This window comes from Zosterops lateralis (genome assembly GCF_965231275.1).
Source record: "Zosterops lateralis genome assembly, chromosome: 5".
Lineage (NCBI taxonomy): Eukaryota > Metazoa > Chordata > Aves > Passeriformes > Zosteropidae > Zosterops > Zosterops lateralis.
In genome coordinates this window covers 9857395-9880591 of record NC_139766.1, presented here as the reverse complement: position 1 = coordinate 9880591, position 23197 = coordinate 9857395, and the positions used below count along the sequence as shown (strand labels likewise).

General features: G+C 36.5%; 1 protein-coding gene across 7 annotated transcripts in view; it reads right to left on the bottom strand.

The window, feature by feature from the left end:
• Positions 1-23197, bottom strand: part of RGS12 (regulator of G protein signaling 12) — an 83884-nt gene that overhangs the window by 19381 nt on the left and 41306 nt on the right. For all 7 annotated transcript variants that reach the window (XM_083861135.1, XM_083861136.1, XM_083861134.1 and 4 more), the window contains 9 exons: positions 22902-22923; positions 14547-14716; positions 11411-11503; positions 10160-10303; positions 7346-7525; positions 5949-6102; positions 4623-4699; positions 2723-2923; positions 1838-1911 (listed from right to left, as the gene is read on the bottom strand). In XM_083861135.1, the coding sequence (XP_083717261.1) occupies positions 1838-1911; positions 2723-2923; positions 4623-4699; positions 5949-6102; positions 7346-7525; positions 10160-10303; positions 11411-11503; positions 14547-14716; positions 22902-22923 (1115 nt within the window). The remainder of the gene's footprint in view (positions 1-1837; positions 1912-2722; positions 2924-4622; positions 4700-5948; positions 6103-7345; positions 7526-10159; positions 10304-11410; positions 11504-14546; positions 14717-22901; positions 22924-23197) is intronic.

Sequence of the window (23197 nt, the reverse complement as noted above, 5' to 3'; positions counted from 1 at the left end):
TGTGACCAGTTTGGTCCAGGAGTCCTTCCAAAGTGACTCCATGCCTGGACTACAGATTTGGATGCAAGAAAAATATTTCTTCTCATTTCCACAAGGAAGACTCACAACTTCTTAAGCAATTACACCAGATGGATTTGAATGAGTATTTTAATTTTTAAGCAGACTAACAAACACAGGAATTCTAGATGATTCTTTAGGGTTGGTGCCACTGTTTTATGAAATACTGGTATAGGAGAAACTTATATACCAAAGCTGAAAAAGTAATTAAATTTACAGGCTAAAGATAGCTCTCTTCAGAGTTATTTTACAATTTTGCATTATTAAAACAGCAAAATTAAAAAAAAAAATAACCAACACAAAATTAAACCCAAACAACTAATTCATTAGCATCTATTTCCCTGCATAGAGCTGTGCCTAGCTTTGGGTTTTTTTATTTATTTTTTTTAAATGCTCTTCCATTTGTGCCCTGAATCCTGTTATTACGAACAAAAAAATCAGAAGAAATTAATGATATTACTATTAAAGTAATAATTAAACTAATGATATTACTATTAATAATATTACTATTATTGGTAATTTTGTCAGTCACAATTAAATATAAAACTCATATTTTATCTCACAAAAATCACTTAAATACAAGATGTTTAGTCAGGATGACTTTTCCACAAGAAGCCAGAATAACTGAAACATTGACCTTCATATTTTCTCTGAATTCAACAGTTACTAAATTAAAATGATCCATTTTAATCATTAGCTGGTAATTGATACAGAAGTGGCAAACACTGAGGTAACTAAGTATAGCCACACATTCTCCTTTGTCTGAAAATGTTCCAAATATTTGACTGTATTTGCTTACATAGCATCTACCCAGAAAAGGGAATAATGTAGAACATTTCTACATTTTAATTATCACACAAATAACATATGGTACTGCCTACTTAAAGTTCCTTTTTAATGTGGAGACTCAACAAGCTCACACCTAATAAAAGACTGCTCAATCTCAATTTCAAAATTGAGAATCCTATGCAGTATTTATTAACCTGAAGTACGTTTAAATAGAAACTAGCCCAGCTTCCTAAGGAAAAGTAATATAGAGCCAAAATAAGGAATCCCTGACAAAATAAAGTTCAATCACTTCAAAAGTCCAGGTCAGTAATGAAATACATTTTACTTCAATACTTTTTCCTGAAATAATTATTTCAGGAGTTTGCATAGTATTGGTTTGAATTCATTTTGGAAAAAAAATACAAATGTTATTTTGAAAAAAACTCACACTATCAAATACATTACATAAAATTAAATATGTCATGTACAGCATTATATGAAATCCATACTAATAATTTAACTTTGACTTGTTTAAGATTCAGGGTTCATCAGATGAATTTTATTTATACAATTAGTCTTACTATAATTTTCCAGGTGGGCATATAATTACAGATATAACTGAGTGGGAACATATCATCAATAAATATATCCATTTAATTTTAAGACTAGGAGACTCACAGTTCAATTTCCATATCCTTCTTGTGCTACTCCAACATACTAAACATGTTTCTTTCTGATGTGGAAGGTCCCTCTGGACCCACAGATGTGTCCAATGCTTTCACAGCTGCCTCAGCTCAACCATTGTGACATCACAATAATATTTAAATGTCCCTAAACTGGAACACTGGCATCAAAATCCCAACAGCAATCCAGAACCCCCTCTCCTGCAGCTACACAGCCTCCTGTATCACTGCACAGGTAACTGGCAACATATCCTTTACTGCACTTACAAAAAGTAAAATGGAAAACAGAGTGCAAAAGGCCAGAGGAAGAGATTATTTTTGACTCTTACCGAAATAAAGTGCGTTTTTCTAAGCGCAGGTCCCGAGACTCCAGGATACTGCTGTCTTGGTGCAACACCAGGGGCTACAGAGCACACCAGGGACAAAAGAAGAGAGAGCAAAATAATTTCAAACTATGTAAAAAAGAGCAGCTTTGTTGTCAATTTTTTTAAGGTAACTCAGAATATTATTAATACAGGTTGCACACATTCTAGTGACTGTTCCTTTACAATATGGAAAGTGATTAAAGCGTGTTTTCTTTTGGCTAGGTGTGAAACAATCACCAAAATTCAATTTCCACTGGAGTCAGCAGGTATTCAGGAACTTGGTCTTTTAAAACAAATTTAGATTCTTCAACTCACATAAATTACATAGAATGATGCATTAGAAAATACGGCCAGCTAACAGTCTTTATAAACTTTAAAAGAAAAAGCCCATAACTATGAACATTCATTGATTTTTGTTATTTTAATCATCTAGATGGATCAAAAGCAGGAATTTAAGAGAATAAATACTTTATGTTCACAACTTCTCTCTGAATTGGAGATATTGCTGTTGAACTAAGAGCCATCACACACACACTGCATCGTCCACATAGATTGCTGTCTTGGAAATTTTCCTCAATACTAAAACCTGTGCCTCATTTCTAATATTAATGCACCCAATTCATCTTTGAACTGAATGTCACTATGTTTTTGGGCTTTAATGCACTAGCATCTACTACCAGACAGTTGTTTTCTTTGTGGATAATCCAATTCTCCTTCAATTAACCAGCACTGCCAATGTAAAGCTATGGGCAGAACCAGGAGATATGTGTCAGTGTGGAGAGAACAGAACTCCCTATTTGTAGAATGGGGTCCAAAATGCTTCCAAAAAAGCCCAGGGATATGCAGTACCTTATCCCCTCCAACTAGAAACAGGTCCACTGCAGCTATGTTGATGCCATGTTTCTCACAGACCCCAGAGAGCACCTCTTTGATGGAGAACCCAGATTTCACAGCCATTTTGCTCGATGAACCATCCGGAAGGTTCACACAGCAGTATTTGGGAGATTTGTCTTTATCTGGTACAAATGCAGGCAATCTTGAGGTTTCAGACTTAAAAGGAAAAAGAAAGGTCAGCGTCCAGTGGGAAAATTAGGACTGAGTATAAACTTTTAGAGTCTGCACAGATCAAACCAAGCCAAGAACCACACTCTCTACCATACTTTAGAAATCCTCCCAAATACCACAAATATCACAAATAAATTTAAATCCTGGGGAAAAACATTTAGATAAAGATCACAATACTGCACAAATCTAAATTTATTTCAAGAACAGATGAAGTTTTACACAGCAAGTGTGTAAAACAGTTGCAAGATTTATTAAAGAAGTCCTAATTAAAAAGTATAAAAGCAAATAAAATCTTATTAAGTATCCAAATAGTTAAATGTCTCTGCTCAATAATGTCCTGCTGATGTAAAAATTACCATTGGCACCCTATGAATCAACATTTAAGTGAAGAGGAATGCCTTTAAACATCAGGTTCCTCAATCTTTCCTCTCAAAATTTCCTCTTGTTTCAACATAACATGAATTCTATGCACAAATACACCATTTTTTTAATTTTAAAATTATTTGCTTCATGGCCATTAATTGTTTTTATTAAAGGAATTAGAACTACAGTGTTAGGCTAGGCACTCACCTTTATTCCAGAGTAACAGTAGAATAGTAATGCTACTACTAAATATCGAAAGCATCTTTGAAAATTTATCAAAAAGCTCACTTATAACTTAAAAGGACACTAAAAAAATACTGGTTTTGACAGCCTTTTAGGGCACTCATCATGTTTTTTTTTTCTTCTCTTTAACTTGATGTTTCTCGTTCAAATCACAATAACTTTCTGACTTAAATCAGGTGGGAGTGGGAGATAAATGAGGGGTTGCTGCTTTAGGGAGGCTTTGCATTTTCTATTTTTTAAGACAAGACTTTTCTGCAACAGAAATAAACATGACTTCACCACGCTTGTTTCCCTGATCAATATTTTTAGCATAGATAAAATTACACAGGTTTTAGTTACTGGTTAATTACACAGAATCTAGTCTATTAGAGGGACATCAAAAGCACAAAAAACCTTTAAAATTTCCTTTTTTTTAGATTCTTTCTCCATGTCAACATAGATAAAATGAAGTATTAGATCTATGTTTTATTAATACTGCTTTAATTTTGCACCTCACTAGTTTTACACTGTGAAGGCAGAACTTGATGGTTAGAAATCACAGTGTCTTCACTTGTTAATTTCTTCACATGACAAAGTGTTTGCAACAGACTTCTCAGGTTTTTAGGGCCAAGTTATGTCATAATGACAAGAACACACACCTTTAAGAGAAACAGACGGAAGAAGCACAACAGACACTGGCACAACAAAAATCAACCTAATGCAACTTGTATCTCCCCTATTGCATAGGCCAAGAAGAGGGAAAGCTTTAACTTGTGGTTGTTCAAAACAGTTTCTCTCTCCTGCAGGTAGAACAAACTGTTTTTAAAGAGCTACAGTCTTTAAAAGGGAAACTTTACTCTGGTAGTCCACTGGTGCCTGATGTTAAGATAGACAAGATGCAAAGCATATCCAAGGACAGAATAAGAAATTTCTAGCACTCTAAAGTTGCCTAATATTACATCTCATGCCCCAGCTGTATCACTTAAAAACCCTTTCCCAAGGCATTACATCAAAGAAGCTGAATCCCACTAGTTAGAAAATCAGTAATTCCCTGTTTTATCTGCTCCCCACTGGTTCATTAGTAAGAGGCAGGCATTACCAAGTCAAGACTAGCAGTGGATGACATGGAGCCTTGCGATTCCCGTCTGTATGACAATCCATTGGACTGAAAAGAATCTGTTTGTGCAAAGAATCAGCAATCAGTAAAGTTATTTCTTATTACAATACAGAAAACTATTTCAAATATTAGCTTGTTGGGTCATAACTTTTTTCATTTACAGGAAAGAAACCACTAAATCTTTATACAGTGCACAGAAGCAAGGAAACCAAAGCAACTTTCGGTCAAGTGTTTCTTGGTTATGAACCCCTGAATAAATCCACTTGTTTTTTATATATAAAAAAAAAAAAAGAAAAATTAATCTCTTCTTTAAAAGAAATATCAGCTTAGTTAATTAGATTTAACAAGATTTCAGTATTTCATCTTAAAAATTATTCTATCTCTTCCGATATTCTCAGGGGAGATAAATATTTTTAACAGTGCAAGTATAGTATTAGAACACTAAAATCTAAGACCATTACTAGTCACTTTCAGAAGGTTATGTCTATGATCTCAGCAAGTGTCTCTGATGTCTTTTCACATATGAATATACTAGAAGAACTCTCAAATTATCCATATGAGCAAAGGTATCCTGCGGGTCTGGGCATTTACCAGAAGCAAAAACTACAGTATCAAATATGGACCAGATTTAGTGCTTTGCTTGAATTTCTTAACTATTTTTAATTCAACAGAATAATTTACTGTCGAAGTTTTGTCTCCTCCAGAGGCCACATATAGGTGCTTTCATAAGAGAACTCTTCCTTAAACTCTCAAATACAATTAAGTAACAAAACAGCAGGTTACAAGGGCTTTCACACCTCTGACTCTCCTTTTCTCATTTTAGTCAGGGAAGGTGAAAACAGATGGTGACTGCTCAAAAGTGAACATACCTGTGTGTTACTGATAAAAGAAAGAAAAGTAGGATAACACAGATGGAGGAAATTTTAAATAGCTGTAACTATAGCACTATTTGCTGTACTGCTCCTGGACTTTTCTGTAAAGATTTGAAATTATCTTTCTATAAAAATAGTAGCTCTCTGCTTGAAAAAGCAATTACCAGAACACAGAAAGGCAGAATGTGCCAAAAAGTAGAAAAAAAGTCTTGTGGAAATCAGTAAAAACAATTTTAAATATTGTCATATTTTTATCTATTTACTTGTACATCTTCCAGAAAACTGCAGCAATAGTAGCCACACTATGGCCTTCTGTCTTGACAGATCTTTCTCTTTGTCACTCCCAAGAATGCACTTAGATAGCAACTAATCATGGTGAGATTAGTCACATCTGTTGCTGAAACAACCTTGAAACAAAGTGGAATGTGATACTCACCGTTTGGATAATCACCATTTTCTCTTCTCTTCTGTGATTTTCCCAAACTCTTACTTCTTGACCATGAGAAGAATGTTCCCCTTTTTTTCTTCTCGGTGTCCTCCTCTCCTGACTCTTCATTTAAAGATCTTCCTGACTTTGACTTACCACTTAGCTATCATCAAAACACAATTTAATCACTGGTTAGATCACAGTTGTGAGTATATTGTCTAAAATAAACCTTCCCACACTTCTTCCTAAAACAAGAGTGTGATGGCCAGGTTAGCTGCCTTCTCTACCCCACGCACAAGTGTCTGTGCCAGCATCCCTCTCACCAGCAATCACAAAAACCTCACCAGTGGCAACAAAAAGAAATAAAGAGATGGAAATGTGCTACTTGCTAGGGAGTACAAAACAGTAGCTGGAAACGAGCCATGGAGAGCTCCAGCAAATATGAAAGAACTGTAAAGAACTGTCCCCAGCTCACCAGTAATGCCTAAGCTAATGTGGAAAGGCCATTTGCCTTGCTTTTAGAACACTGAATTTCACTTTGGTATTTTTCCTAGGCTAGGCTTGAACATGAACAGCTTTCAAAGACAATGACAAAGTACTGTTTAACATTTACAAGTAAAATCAAGTATTTATTAGAGTTGAAGAACACAAATGTCAGGAATGTTTGATATTAAACTAAACTTGCTTTTAACAAGCTAGTATTCTTGTTAGATTATTACAATATTCCTTGAGATGCTACTTTTTAAAGGTTCCTAGTCATAAGAATACATAATGGCAGATGGGGTAATGTGTAGTGATTGACATGAAAAATGAAAAGTTGTAATTTACCCATAGAGTTATGTAATGCAATGGTGGTACTATCTACAAGAAGAAAAAATAAACCCTAAATAATGTCAGGGGATCAGTCACTAAGACTACTGGTCTAATTTTTAAGCAACTGTACTTATTTAACACAGAGTTATCTTCATTTAGTAGGAGCTAAGAAATTAAAAACTACCCTCTGCAAAAACAAGTTAATTTAGATTAAGCCTTTCCAAAACTACTGATAAAATGTCTCCTCTTAGCAAAGGTTAGATTATCACATCTTAATTCCCATATTCAACCAAAATAAGCTTCTGAACTGTTGTGTTAACAAAATAACCCTTACTTCTTATTTGTACATATAGAGTTAAATAACAATGAAGATTTAAAATTATGTTTAGAAATTCAATATGTAAAAAACTGATTCAAAGACAAAGATTAAAAAAATCATATCCCTGAGTATATAAAATTTTTGCAATTTTATTTGCCAGCATCTCTAACCACACATTTTGATTTTATCTTATATATTATCTTTGATTTTCTAAAGAACTTGAAAAACATTATTTAAAAAAATGCTTTTGAGATAACAACAATGCAAAGGTCACCTTTTTTGGTGTTGACATGTTGGACTTCTCTGAACTGACACTGTGTTTGGAAGTGGGGCTGCTGGGAACACGCTGAGGATCAGGAAGAGGACGTCCTTCCACTTCAGCTAAGATGCATTCTTGGTAAAGGGGGGATTTGAGGAAGCGAGTATAGCTATCAAACTTCATCAAGTTAAATATCTGAAATCAAACCACAATGGATAATGGTTACATACATTCCAGTAAACACAGCAAGAAAATGAAGCTGCTTTGCAACAAGAAACTCCCACAGAATTTAGGACATCAGGCTGTAAACAGCACAGGGATAATATTGTTTAGACCTGGCTAAATACACTGCACCCATTTTAAAGTGAAATATGATTTGATCTATTCTTTTATTACAGGTTAAGAAAAAAAGTCAAGATTAGTGCAAAGTGCAGAGATGCTGTAGAGTCTTGGCAACACCATTCTCTTTTACTGCCTTGAAGCCATTCTATGTGGAGCGTGTAGCAAGCTGGCCATTTAAAACATTTTAAAGGTTGTTACCCTGGCACTGTATGTGACAGGATTAAGTTATACAAGTGTGCTTTAGGTGGCTGTGAACAAGAAAAGTTTATCTTCTAAAACAGACAAATATGATATAATCACAATATGCAATAGTACATAATGATACAAGATACACGAAGTTAATTGCTGAGAGAGAACTTGATCCTGCAGAATCACAGAAATTTAACTCAAACTGAACACTAATTTCCATGTTTTTGACTTTCCCCTCTGTATATTCCCATTCCTGAGTAGGTGCTGCCTGTCATCTTTGTTGGGCCTTCTAATGCACTGTTTACCACATTGTAAGCTATGGAAAAAAACCTTCTGTATATGCTAGCTTTGACAGTCTGCAAATTAAACCTACTTAATACAGCAAAAAAATTACAAACTTTTAATTTTGCTGGACAGAGTCATGAGAATATAACTAATTTACCTTGAGCTGATTACTAACTCTACATGAAGTACATGCTATGTTACTCTTATTTTAATATGTTCAAGTGACCCGCACTGTCCTCCATCCAGAAGCACTGAAAATGCTTGTTCTTACTCAATTTAAAAAAAGGAACAACATACCTAACTAGGCACTTTGGCTGCATCCACACTGCCATTACAACCTCTAATAACAAGATCATGGACAAATTGGTCAGGACATGGACAGAAAGCAACTTCCAGGGGTATTCCCAACAGGCAGTGCTTGAGAGAGAACGGCCTGGAAGTGTTTCCAAGTGTGACTTTCCCACACACTTCTGCAACTCCTTTGCAGCCTTAGAGCCACACTCCCTATTCCCCAGCACACACTCATCCAACAACCACCACAGAGCAGCACTCTCACACTCCGTGGTCAGTGTTCAGATCTAAAAGATCTTGTGAAAGACCACAAATGCAGAGCTTTCACTTTTTAAGGCTGTGTCACCACCATGAGCTGAACTTAGAGAGTCTGTGGGTGTGTTGCAGTAACTACACAACCCACAGCTGGGTGTTCTCAAGGTGGTGCCACCCACCAAGACCACAAACTGACCTGCAGAACCACTCAGTGAAGCCAAGAAATTAAGGGCCACCAAGCAGCTGATTGCCCAGCACTGACCTCAGCCAGGCAACACACCACCAGCACCTCAGGCAAGCTCCAAGACCATGTCCTTCAGCAAAAGTAACTCTCATCCTGCTTCACTTCATTTTTCAGTGACAGGAACAGATCTGACTGAGGCACTGACAATTTGAGATAGGCAGTCAGGTACAGACAGGCCTTGTGGCTGGGACTGGACCCACAGCAGGATTTCTCATGAGCATTTTCTCCTGCATTATGAGCCCTCCAACTAAGGATACAGCATTTTCAAAGGGACAAAACCTGCATCAGCCCTGTCACCTGAGTCATCAGGACACCCTGTACTCCACCAAACAAATGGGAGAAGATAAGGAGGAATTCAGGCATAGTCTCCACAACACCAGGATGACAAATGCATGAAAAAATGTCTGGGAAGGTGGTGACTAGTAATTCCCACAGAAGGCTCAGGCTTGGGAGGTGCATAAGGAGTATCTATAACGTCAAGCTACCAGACCAGCAGTCAGACCTACCTTTCCATCCCCACTTTGCAGGAGGATGACACTACACCCAGCTGCTCAGACTGCCCAAAAGCAGTGGTCTGGGATTGTGTCCTAAGATTGTGACCTGGTTCATTAAAGCTATGGCCCTGATTTCAAAATAATTATACCAAAATTACTTCTACTAATAAGCTGGTAGGGTGGAAGAGTTACCAAAGAGATGACATAGGAAAAAAACCCCTAGAAACTTAAAATTTACAGTAAATGTGAAGTGTTATCCTGTTGTTGCATAACAGTTCTGGTTATCAAAAATTATTTAAAATACATCCACTTCAAAAGTCTTCAGACTCCAATAGTTTTAAAATCTCTTTGCCTGACAGTAGTATGAAAGCATAAGCATCCTTTAATACAACTGACATTTAAAAAAAAAAAACAAAATTAGACACTGTGTACTCAGCTCTCCACTAAAGAAAACAAAAGCAGCCATATGCAAACACTCCATGCAAGGGTGCTGCAACACATGGAATTATTTACTTGCACTAAACCCTCATTTCAATAATAGTACTTTTCAGATTATTTTTTAGTTAAATGCCAATGTTCTCTACACATAACAAAAAAAAAAGTTAAGCAGCTTTTTTTTCTATTCTTCTAACAGAGTCTAAAATATACAGCATGTAAAACTATTTTTACAGATTATAAAGGAAAAGATAACAGAGATAAACATAGAGCATTTATGGTCACTATGGTTACCTGAAGTTGCTGTTCCTTGAACATATCTGGATGGGGAGAATTGAGAATATCATCTGCCAGCTGTGCCTGGCTGTCAATGTTAACTGGGGTTGTAGCTTTGCTACACAAGAACTTACTGAAGATTTCTCGAGCCCTGTAAGAAAGCTACAGAAAAAAAATGCTAAATATATGTTTGTTTTAAAACCATAGTTTTAGTTAGGCATTTCTTACACTGATCTATCCCACCCAAAAATAGATGGCTGCTCTTGAATATTTTATATATGTATTTTTCATATTTCAGCTTTTGCCAGTTTTAGGCACATAAATAGGGTTTTTCCTTTAAGATTACAAATATTCACCAAATATTTCTTAAACAGTAAAAGCTGTCCTCCAAATAAAAATTAAAATAATCAAGCCGTGCAGCATAGCAAGTATTTTTTAAAAAGGAGAGTAGATTTTTTTTAGATTTTAGACCTTTTACATAACAGTTACTATTTAAATACATCCTCTAAAATCCAACTTCTAGAAGTGAGAAAAAGGTAAGGATATATATGAATATTTGCAGTCAAAACCACTCATTTTTTAACTTATTTACTTTGAAACACCCACATCACAGAAATAATGAAAAACCCACCAAGCCGAACCCACAGCCCTTAAGGGTGGTCTTCAGAAAACACATTGTTTGAAGACAGAAGAAAGTAGAAAGAAAAAAACCCTCATTAGTAGACAAAAGAGTTAAGAGAGACTTGGAAGATGAAACTGTTTCCACCACATAAACCTGACCAGATTTGGTTGTGGTGTAGACAGAAGTGTTGCCAACCTGTACAAAGTTCAAAATTCACCCAAACTGCCTCACCAATGTAGGATTCCCTCAAAAGGATGGCATGGAGATTCTCATAATTTGTGAACAAACAAAAATGAGAGCCCTACCCTTTGAGCAGCAGATAATCTAAGTTATTTAGAAACACAATCTTGGTTGGTGGAAGCAGTCTAGCTAAGAGTGTAAGAGGCCTCTCCATGACATGACCACTTAACTTGCTCCGCACTTCCATGTACTGCTGGCCATTTCCAACATCCAGGATACCTTATCTCATTCCTACAGAGCTACCTTTACACTTTAAACATATACAACATCTTAAATTTAGGTCATGCCATCCTATTATAGTGAGGTCACAGTACACAGAGCAAGCACAGCTCCATTAACTTCAATCATCTTGAAGTAATCATTTTTGAAGAAGCAATACAAGGTACTGAAATACAACATTGGCTTACCTCTTTTTTATCATGTGCAGGTACATGGTTAAAATATTCACAGGCCTGCCAAAATAAAATATTTTCTTCACTAAATTCTTTCCGCAGAAATTCCTAGGGGAGAAAATAAGCAAAAAAGTAAATTTCTCAAAGAAAAGTTACTTGCCAGCCTAAACAACATATTTATAATGCTTGGAAAGTTTGCAAAAAGGTAAGTTTCAACAGCCCAGTTTGTTTTTCTAAAGTAAAAATCAGTGTATGTCCAATACATACCTGATGCTCCCCCTCTTTCTTGTGTCTTTTTAAATGTATATAACTGAGAAGAACACATCGAGTTACAACCAAATAATTTGCAAGTACAAAGTTTGAAATGTCATGGTAAGTAGTGCATAAACTGGTGAATAAACTTTTAATAAAAATTTAAATAGTTTATAAACTAGATTTCAAGGTGACACTAAACTGTCTTTAACTGCAGTTCTACTGATATAACAGAGTAGATATTTATCAAGAAATGCCCATAATCTAGTCTGGATTCATTACAGTGTCTTTTTGTATGACAGGGAACTATAAAAGAAAAATGCTCTTTTATCAGTGTGCTCAATGTGGTTACATGCCTTCTCTTTGGAAAATACTCACTGAGAGAAAAAAACCATCTCCCAGTACAACACACAATAATCAGGACATTTATATTACAGCATCCTAAAGTCGCAAGGAACACTGGTACTGATTCAGTTGGAAAACTTGACAAGCACAAACTGTCCCTTTTCAAATTTGTATAATTCAACATTCTCTCAGCATCTTTAAAAGCATTTTAACAATCAGGAGAAAAATAAAGATACAAAAAAAAAAAAAAAAAAAAAAACAACCTTGATCCACCACAATTGTCACATGGGTATCAGTGAAACTTCCTCATCATACAAAGCAGCCTCAAAAGGCTGTGTAAGAAGAATCTCCACAGAAATAAACTTAAGTTTATTTATGCTTTTTAGATTTACATAAAGTTTAGGGAGTCCAGCTGTAAGGAAGTAAATGAGATAAACTACAATACAGGGAATAAAAATTCCCAGGCAAGCTCTGAATTTGAAGTTCTTCAGACACATAAGCTGAGACACCAAATGCACAAAAGACAATCCAGAGGGATTGTCAGAGGAACATTTCTGCACTTTACATGTAATTACATATTGAAAGAGAATCAAATGAGTGAGCAGGAACCGGAACACAACTGCCTACTTCCCCCTTGGCACATTCCCTGTGAACCAAGACTCCACCTCCCACTTGCTTCCTTGTGGCCACAGGATTTGGGTACAGCTGGCTGTCCAACATCAGGCAGCCAAGCAGTTGTCACCCGTGCCTGGGAAGCTGCACAGGTTGGCCTGAGCCCCTTAAGGGGGAACCTGCAAACAGCTCTCTCACCTCCTGGCTGACTGCTCTAAGCAGCAGCTAATTATGCAAAGTGTGGGTATTTGCAAAACATGCAAAATGTCTCCTCCTTAGAGAGTAATTCCTGCTCTGTGACAAAGCTGTCCTCAGGAAAGGCAGATGCTGGATCTCAAATGCACCAAGATTTCTGCTATGGAACCATGAACTAAATGCTGATGCCTCAGTGTTCCTGGATACTGGCAGCAATCTGTAACAGCACAGTGTTGTGTGTTATGGCAACCAGGTTAATAAATCTAAGCAATGGCTCTGGACATCTCCTGGGCCCCAAGAAACTGCTGGTGCACACGATAAACTTGAACATTCTCTAATTGTTTTTTAAAGTGGGTATTTCTCTGACATGCATTTTTGCAGTGTTTATAAGAAGTTCTGATTAGAATAAAATGGGGGGGGGGGAAGTAAAATTTCTTGAATATCTGTGGTTGGCTTTTGCTGAAATGAAGTGTACCTTTAACCTTTTAATCTGAAAATGTATTAAAATTATATGAGCTACTTTTTACATTTATAATGTAAGTTTTGAACTATCATAGCAGCTAAAAATTTAATGCAGCAATTTCTTAAGTGTACACAAGTTCACTGGAGCTTTAGAAGTAATTACAACTAAGCCAACTGACCTTTCACTAGCAGCCCCATGAAGTACATCATTTTTCAGATGGACTCTAACAACCAGATCAGAATTGTAATTTTTCTTCCAGCCTGACAAAAAGTGTCAATATGAAAGCAGAAATGCTATTAACCTTTAGACTGCTCTGCTAAACCAAGGAAGATAATATTCAGGATGTATTATTTTGCTTTCCTCTTCTCTGTTTCCACAAACACACGTTCACAGTTAACGTGGGTTTCGGGTTCCCCCACCAGTTAACATGGAAGTCTGTTTACTAATCATTGGGATCTCTTGACACTTTTGTATCAAGCAGAAGAATCTTTCTGAGTTACTGCAGATTCCAATCATCTACCTCTCCTATACCACAGGTTTCCTTATATTCTCATTGTGAAAATTGCACTGTCCCTGTGTAACACATTCAGAATCAGCAACATACTCTCAGTGTAACAAAGCAAAAGTATATACCCTCAGTTTCCTTGCACACAAAATAGAGATGACGCTACTTACAACTTCATAAATGTGCTGTGCAGAACAGTACTTATGTATTGCAAAGTATTTATGCTTTGCAAATACTCAGTATTACTCCTTCAAGTTGCAGTTTAAACCAGTGCTCTTAACAACCATAACTACCTCCAAAAAGTATTTCGAAAAACCTTTTGCAGAAAAATAAGCCACTCTATCATGGAAAAAATCTTCCATGTGGCTTCCAACGTTTCAAAAGATAGATGTGAATAACAACCCATTCTTAGGAAACTACCAAAAGTACTTCCTTCTTCTTGTACAAAGGCTATAGATACAAAAAAAAAAAAAAAAAAAAAAACTACAAAACAGGGAAGCATTCTAAAAGTTCCCAGACAAAGCTAAATATAGCTTCCATTTTCACCTGAAACTTTTGCAGAAATGCATGGCAATCTGAATATTACTGTGAGCTCTCACTCAGCTGTGAGCCTGTGTAAACTCAGAAAGATGCTCAGATAACAACAAAGCATGAATGAACTCCTGTCTCTCATCCTGTGCAACGAGAGTGTCAAGAAAAAAAAAAAAAAAGAATACAGGAAAACTACTGCAGCAGTATCAGCTATTTTGGAAAGCCTCTTATTATCCCTCTAAACTCACCGAAAAATATTTGACACCGACAGAATCCTGAAGAAGGCGCTCAAAGGAAACAGCCCAGCTGGCAACTCTCCTCTCCCGCAGCCGCCGGCAGCTCTGCACGCTGGGAAGGCTGGCATTGCTGCTCAGGCTGTTCTCACTGATGCAGTCCTTCAACTCAGTGCTGTTCAGCTCTGTTAATAAAGGAAATGACATCTGTCAATAAAGTACTACTCACGTTTACTCTCCAGTGCTGTTTATTTATCACACCGACTGCTCAAGTTCACACTGGTGCAGACTTGTAAATATCCCTCTCTATTTTTATTAAGAGTAGCTGCATAGAAAAAAAACACCCCAATCACATCTTAAGTTTCTTCTGTTCCACAGCAAAGAAAATTTAATTAGTGTCTTAACAGCAGTCCCCTGACAGAAGCAAAATGGGCAGGGCCAAAGCAAAATCTTTTTTCTTGTTCCACAACATAAAATACATTTTCGTCTTTATATTTCTGACACTATGGACTGCTCTCCTTCATAAGATTATCCAAGGAAAGTTGACCTTCAAGAACCCACTGTTCACCAGAATGTGAGCAAAAACCTATTAAATGATAGGAGACAGCAAAATTTTATATACACTTCAATTGGTAGACAGGCAATCTGTGAAATTTTCCATGGAAATACAAGATTCCCATTAATACTGAAAATTTAGTAGAAGAGTCAATTGTGGAAAAGAATATTAGGAAATGAGCTAGTAAGGGATGCCTTCTTCATCCACAGGAAGTAAGACACATCAAATCATAGATCCTCAATTTATTATGGTTTATTATGGGATCCCTTCCAGACTCCAACCAACCTACTGGAATAACCTAGAGATTCCATGAAGAGAAATTATCTGATTCTTTGTATCTTGAAAAAAACAGAAGTGATTTTTTATTCTGAGAAACAAATTAACAAGAATCCGTGGAGAATTCAGGGAAACATGACTTGTTAGTCTACCCTTGTGTGGCAGCCTAACAATTTCAAGTATTAGCTCCAGCTCATCTTTGTCATGTCAGTAAACAAAATGGGCACACAAAATATGTCAAAGTGACCATTTGTTCACAGAAGTATAAAAGGGAAAAAAATGGCTGCTCTAACTAAGAGAGGGAACTGCTTACAACAGGGCTCTTTTCACAGATTTGTCATTAACTTCTTGCACACCCTTTTACAGGATGGTCCCTCCACCTCCCAGTGTACACAAATGTAAAAGTGGTAATGCTGAACCCACAGCTACACACTTCACAGAGGTGATGTAAGGTTTCATTCATTGTGGAGACACAACTAAAGCCTGGTTGCACACAGGAGATGCCAAACTGAATGAGATTCTTTGATGAAGGGATGAAAAAAATGCAGACATTCAATTATTTGAAAAATCCACAGTAAGACGTAAGAAAATAATACCCTCAAATTAAATAGATGGTATATTCAGCAATTTTATGCCAAATGGAAAAGCAAGTATGCAGCCCACTAGATATGCAATCTGTTTGAGAAAACTAAATTTGCAACTAGTCAGAAATGGACTGTGCTTTATAGGGACATTTTAATGATTTTCCTCAGTTAATCACTTAGACTCACTAAAGCAATGAGTAATTTCACCAAAAAACTCCTACTTTATATGATCTCCCCAGGTCTCCTTTCATGTTAGAAGTATTTGAAAGCACTTTGCATTTCCAAACTTCATGTTACAAAACATTACTGTTCCTCCCTGGAAGCAAGAGCTTTGTAAAAATGCACTATTCAAAAAACAGTAACAAGCATTGGAAAAAATTATAAAGATAGTTGTAAAGGTAAGGAAAAAAAATTAAGAGTCCTGAAACTTTACTTTTAAATATATTCTTAGCTCAGAAACATTCACTAAGATGTAACAGTTAACTACTCTGAGTTTCTGCAAGCAAAGCTATTTTTTAAGACAAAAAAAATCCTAAGTAAGACAAAGACACAGAATTAGATGAGGGAAGAACAAAATGTAACTTTGTATTTTCAGCAATGATAATATATAAGGACACTAATAACAAATCAAGTATATAAATAATTTTATTTGCCTAATCACTATATTAATCAACGCTAATTACAAACACTCAGCAAATACTGCCAAATTTTCTTACACAAATATTTATTCACTTTTTCCTTTAAAACATATGAAAGAGCATAACCAAGTTAACTGTTAACTAGAGAATACCTGTCATCACAGTGAAACTATTGTGAAAGAAGCTGATGTGAATCTGAAGGGAATGATAACTAAATTTATTATCTAAAGTATTTTGCTTTAACTCTGCAGGTGGATATGTTCTATTTTACAGTCCAGGATATAAATAGACACCCACTTCTTGATAGATCTGGAACAGTTTCATATACTGCCTCACCCCTGGAGGGTTCAATCCCCAGCATTCTCCAGTGATGAATGATGAAAATTTCCTTGTTCCTTTCAGGCAAAGTCAGAAAGGCAAACTCATCCCACATACCAAACCCCTGAAACCTCCTTGGCTGACAGAGAAATTAGGGAGCAGCCACACCAAGTGCTCAACTCTGGATCCTGGAGTCACAGTGCCTTAGGACTCAGAAGGGATTAGGAAGTGGCAGGCACAGCAATCACCAGCCAGTCAGCATCACCTCCCTCCCAGTGGCAGGCGTTCAATTTCCCCATGGCAGCAGGGAAACCCAACTGCAATTACAGCCTCCAGTGTTTACACCAGTGGGTAACTGCTAACTACCTTTAATTGCTACCAGCTGCCTGCTCTCTCCAGCTCCTCAGAGTTACACTCCCCTAAACTGCACTGGGTTCTCCCCACTCTGGAGATCCCATGAAAACAAATGAACCAAAATAAGACTCTATTTTCAACAACCAAAGAGCTACTGGCACAGGTCCTCCAATGTGTTAACACAGCATTAAGGAGTTACTCATTCCCAGTAAACTGTCTCTGTTCTGGTAGATTTAATTTAGGTAATTCAGTCTTTTTTTCAAAAATAACTGTTTTAATTTATACTTAACCCTGGCACAGCTTTGGTTTCCCTTAATGAAAAGATGCAGTCGGTTTGCTTTTAAAATCTGTAGAGCTTTCTGCTGTGGTACCTGTCAAGCTGAAAACAATAAAACAATACAGAAAAGGTGGTTTGCCAGAAAAGGCTTGCTTATTCTGATTTCTTTTACCACTCAAATCATCAGCTGCAATTAAAACAGTCACAGTCTAGTGCAGATATACCACTTAGAACTGGAGGAAGTCAGATGGAAGGAAAAACATTCCCTAACTCTAACATTAGTACTCAATTCATTCAAATCACACTTAAACAAAGACTTTATAAGGCATAACTCCTGCTCCATCCACTCCTCTTGCAGAGGAATGTTTCCAGTGTAAGACTCCAGCATCAGGTTTCCTGACTCTCACAGCTCATGCATTCCTAGGTACACACAGCCCACCTTGGAAAGCAGGAATGGAGAAACTTTCCAACCAGGTCACATATTTCATCTAATGAGCTCTCTGTGATGATCATCAGAGGAAACACAGAGCCCTGACTCCCACTCTCAAATGTTCTCACCACAGGGCATTCTGCAAAGTGGACTCCTCCTCCTGCTCCTTGTAAAGTATTTTTCAAAAGAAAAGGAGCAATTGGGAATCTCAAGATGCCAGAGGAGTTTAATGTGAAAAATCCCAGCTCTGCATGGACGACATGGAGTTCCAGCAGTGCTGGGAAGTTCCCAAATGCCTGCCTTCCTTTGTTATCAGTGGTGGAAGCACAAACTTGTATTACCTGTGAAAGGATGCTCCTTGCTCAAACATTTCAAACCCCAGGGACCTAACTTTATTTTTGTTCTGCTTGATAGAAACCATACCTAGTGAGGAAAAACTATTTTGAATGCAATCTCATTCAGTTTCCCTTATTATCTTTTGGAAATACAGAACTGATATAGAATAGGATCTTAAAAATCCCAAAACCCAATATTTTGCGCTTTTTGTGTTTACATATTCCATGCAGGGTCTTGGTTTTATTTATCTTACAAAAACAGTATTATGTAAGAAAATATAGGCATTTAATCAGCTAAATCTTGAAAGTATTCAGGATAAGATACCTTCTGAAGTTTTGGTTTAGATAATATAAAGCCAAAAGCCTGAATACAATAAATGAAGGCTCTTTTGTATGCATTTGTATGTATTTTGTACACACATTTCAGACTACAAACACTTTGTATTCTTGTGAGAAGCAAAGCATATTCCTCATAATCATCGGAACGCATACAATCATATAATTAAGATATTCTAGTTAATCACTAAATACATTACCTGGATAAAGCTGATAAGAACCACTGTGGTGCCACTTAATCAAATACTTCAAGCCCTTCACTGAAAGCCATCCTTCTGAATCCATACCAGGCTCAGCTGAAACGTCCCGGAACCCATTGGGTGTAGATTAGTCTGGCTGTACAGCACATTGTTCCTCTGCAATTTTGGGATGAGGGAAGCTAACACATTTCCCCACAGCAATTCCTGGGAGCCTCTAGCACCATTCTAAACAAATTGATTCCTTACCCTCGTGGCTTCAAGCAGAGGGAAGCAATAGTATACTTAACACAAAGCATTATAAAATGCTACATAAATAATTTAAAGAAAAGACCTTTTGCCACTGCTGCTAAAGAAACTTGAATTATTTATGCTACACTGGAACACAGCTACAGTGAGCAAGCACCACCAGCAGAACTGGCAAAAAAAGTCATATATCTATTAGAGGAAAAAATCCATTCTGTATTTATAATGTAAAAAGCATAAAGTTTTGCTTTATTTTGTACTTCATTGGGTATTTTTTGCCATACCTTCTTCAGTTACTTTTTAAAATACAGTTTTACATTATTTATTACTGCAAACATCAGATTCCTTTCAGGAGGGTCTTTAGGAACACTTTTCCTTATGAAAATTCTTTCCAAGTGATGAACACTAAAAGCAAAAATCAGCAGAAACTACAGTAAAATAGTATCTTAGGAAAAAATATGTGCATATAGCATCTGTTAGGCTGAAGTATTTGGAAATAAAGACTTCAGCTTTGGGGAACTGATCTCTGCAGGGAATAGCAGGTGAGAACTGACTCAGACATTCTCACTAGCTCAGATACCTCACCAGCTCTGTCTGGGAGATGAATGATGATGGTACTTCTGTTATAGATCCTCTGACCTTAAGGTTTTCCCTTTCTAAAGTGCCTTCCAGGTATAAATAGCCAAGTCAGACATTAGCTGGAGCCTATTGATCATCCCTGTGACAATTCAGATGGCACAGTGCTCAAAACATCAGGCACAGGCTGCATGCTGTGTACACACTCCCACTGCTCCCACAGTCAGCAGCAAAGGACAGTTTCTGAGGTGGGAAGTAAGAGAAACCTGCTAATTACAGGTCGCTGTAGTAACATAAAATGGTTCCTGCTACTCCTAGAGCAGAGGTGCTGCAGATTAGTTGATTTACAGCAGTAATCTTGCATCTAAGCATTATTACAGTTTGCATTCTGATTGTCTGCAATTCACTACACAAATCAATTACAGTTAAGAGCTGCCACTGGTCAGCACGTCTGGAAACAGCTCTAATTTACACGTTAGTTCTCTTGCAATGCCCAAGTGCAGAGTTTTGGCTGATAAGAACATCCTAGCCTTGCACAAGCTGAGAAATATAAAATAAACACAACAAAGGGGTAGATGTTTTCCAGGGCCAGGCTCAAACATAATAAAGGCTATATAACATAAATATTCATTGACTTTGGGAAAAAAAAAAGTACAAAGGACTCTTGTGCCTCCCACCATACTGAAGAGATGTATATAAACACATAATTGCTTTTTACACACGAATTTTCTTCCTAAACTAAAGCTTAACAGTATTTATAGTATCTAGTTATATATACAAATACTAATATTAATTAATAATACCAAGCAGAAGTTCCTGGAGAGACCTTAGAGCACCTGCCAGTACCTAAAGGGGGCTACAAGAGAGCTGGAGTGGGTCTTCTGACAACACCAGACAAAGGGTAATGGTTTTAAACTGAAGGAAAGTAGATGTAGATTAGATATAACAAATTTTTCACTCTGACAGCAATGATAACCCTGGAACAGGTTGCCCAGAGAAACTGTAGATATCCCATCCCTGCAAGTGTCAAGGCCAGGTTGGATGGCAGGGGGTTGGGACAAGTTCACCTTTACACTCCCTTCCAACCCAAATCATTCTGAGGTTCTGTGATGATACAGATTTAGTCTAGGAAGGGAAGTATGCAGTGCTGTATTAATGGTTACACTGATGAAAATTTCTCTAAACTAGACATACCCTAAAATGTCTAAGTCTGTGGATCTCTCTGTGTATTAGTAGGAAAACAGAAAAAATTTCAGCGCTGTGCCATACTCAATGAAAGTAAATGCTATTAAACGTAATTCACACACAAATTGGAGCTTTTTTACTCAATGCAGCTTGAAATAAATGAGGAATTTATTTAATCTCACTTTTTCTCGTTACAGTCTCTCTGGCTCCTATTTTTCCAACCCACTATCTGGGTATTTAAGCATCAATTCAATATTATTCAATATAGTTCAACTACCACTTTTTACACAAATTATACCTCTTCTTAAGTAGCATTTAACAATGAAGAGAGAGTTCATGTTAAATTCTGAACAAGCTAGAAAAATAGGGAATACAACTAAGCAGAAAATTGCACAGAACTTCTTGGCTGTTTTTTCACCTCTGTGACCTTACATGGCCCATTGATTTCATGAGTTCAAAAAACTGTATAGAATTAATTATGAAAACAGTTACCTACAAATTTGGAATAAGACACAAACCATATGGGAAGAACTGAAAACAAGTGAAATGTTTAAAATAAATTTTCAGCTGGAGGGACAAAAATCTTCAAATGATTATTGTATGAGTACTATCACAGGGATTTCTAAGTCTGGACAAGCAACAAAATAACTTTCATTAACATAGAACAAGAACCCTTGTGGAGACAAGACACAAGTACACTGTGTTTTACCTAAAAAAAAAAAAAAAAAATCAATCAAATTTTTGGTTCTCAACACTACATACACAATCAGAAAGTCTGTGGTCTGCCTTGATTTTTATATCAAGCAGGTAACATGTGGAGGAGAAAAAAACCAACATATTTTTCCCAGAAAAACACAGGCTACATTTTAGAAATAGAAAGCAGAATAAACACTATTATTTTCTGCTTTGTTGTTTGGTTGCTTTGCAGACAAGACAGATACAACACAGAGTCTACCTTCTCATCCAGACAGAAATACAATAAAGCTGACTGTGTCAGCAGTAGAGAGGGAAGATACCTGACATAGTCAGCCACTGGAAAATTGCTCCAGCAAAAGGACCAAAACAGTAATGGTTTTCTGTAGTGCAGTTTTAGTCTTGCAAGGAATCAGAAATCAGGGTATGAAGAAGTTTTGTAAATAGTACTGCTAATTTTCATTTACATTTGCATCTAATATAAAAGAATTATCCTTACCATTCCAAATATTTTTTTCAAATTTCACTGCACTGATTATGGCAACACAGCTTGTTCCCTTTTGCCCTTTCTATTTAATAAATTTGCCTTGTAATGTTTTCAAAAAACAGCAAATGCAAAAATACGTGAACTTCTCTGCAGGATGAAGTGAACCAACTCTTGCCAGAGAAGACAAAGAGAAAAGCCATCTTCTGTATACCATTTATTCCATTAAGGAAGCCTTTTTAAACTGTTTCAATTAACTTCAAAGCTTCAGAGAAATTGTCTTCTAACATTTAACAAAGAGTGGACATCCTTTAAAACATTAAAGGAATGTTAAAATCAAAACAAACCAGCTTATATGCAATAAAGAGGAGTTTACTCAGAAGTACTCCAGAAGTGCAAAAGCTCCATGTTGGGATTTTAGAAATATCAAATTACTTACCCCCTTCTCAAAAAGGATCACACTTTAAAAAGTTCAACCTCAACAAATGTACCAACACGGCTTACAACTTAGAAGCTAGAGCATCTCTTTAAAAGCAAACGAGGTATGTAAAGGACAATAAAACAGAATGAGATTTTATCTACCATCCAATTACACAGAAGTCTACCAGCTCTGCCTCTGTTATTATGAATGAAGAAGCCTAGTTATAATAAAAAACGTGCATATATAAATGTACCATAAAAATATTATGCAAATAAACCAGTGAAAGTATGTGAACACAATCCTGCAATATTTTCACTGGCACAGTTCCCAAAGCAGCCACAGAGTTCTGCACCACCTTGGACTTACATCTTGTAATATATCACATAATTTACCACATATTATGTTGCTTAATGTGGAAAATTGATTATTTTTCATTATAAAAGTAAAAACAAGCTTCAGCTTACCTCCATCAGAAACAGTTGCTGACTGCAATAAAAAAGAAAAAAAGAAAAGAAGAAGGGTTACTGAAATTTCATGGCAAGTATCAGAAATCTTTGAGCTTCACTTAGTATTTGCAGTGTTAGCTACTTTTGTCATCTTAGTAACAGATAATATTAGAGAGGAAAATCTAAAGAAGTCAGCTGTTATTTCTCACAGTTGTTTTCTCTCCAGCATGAAATTCACCCCAGGCCTTTCAACCACCAGAGATTTGATCCCACTAATAGTTACTGGAAGAAGCATTTCCCGCTGTGGTAACTAC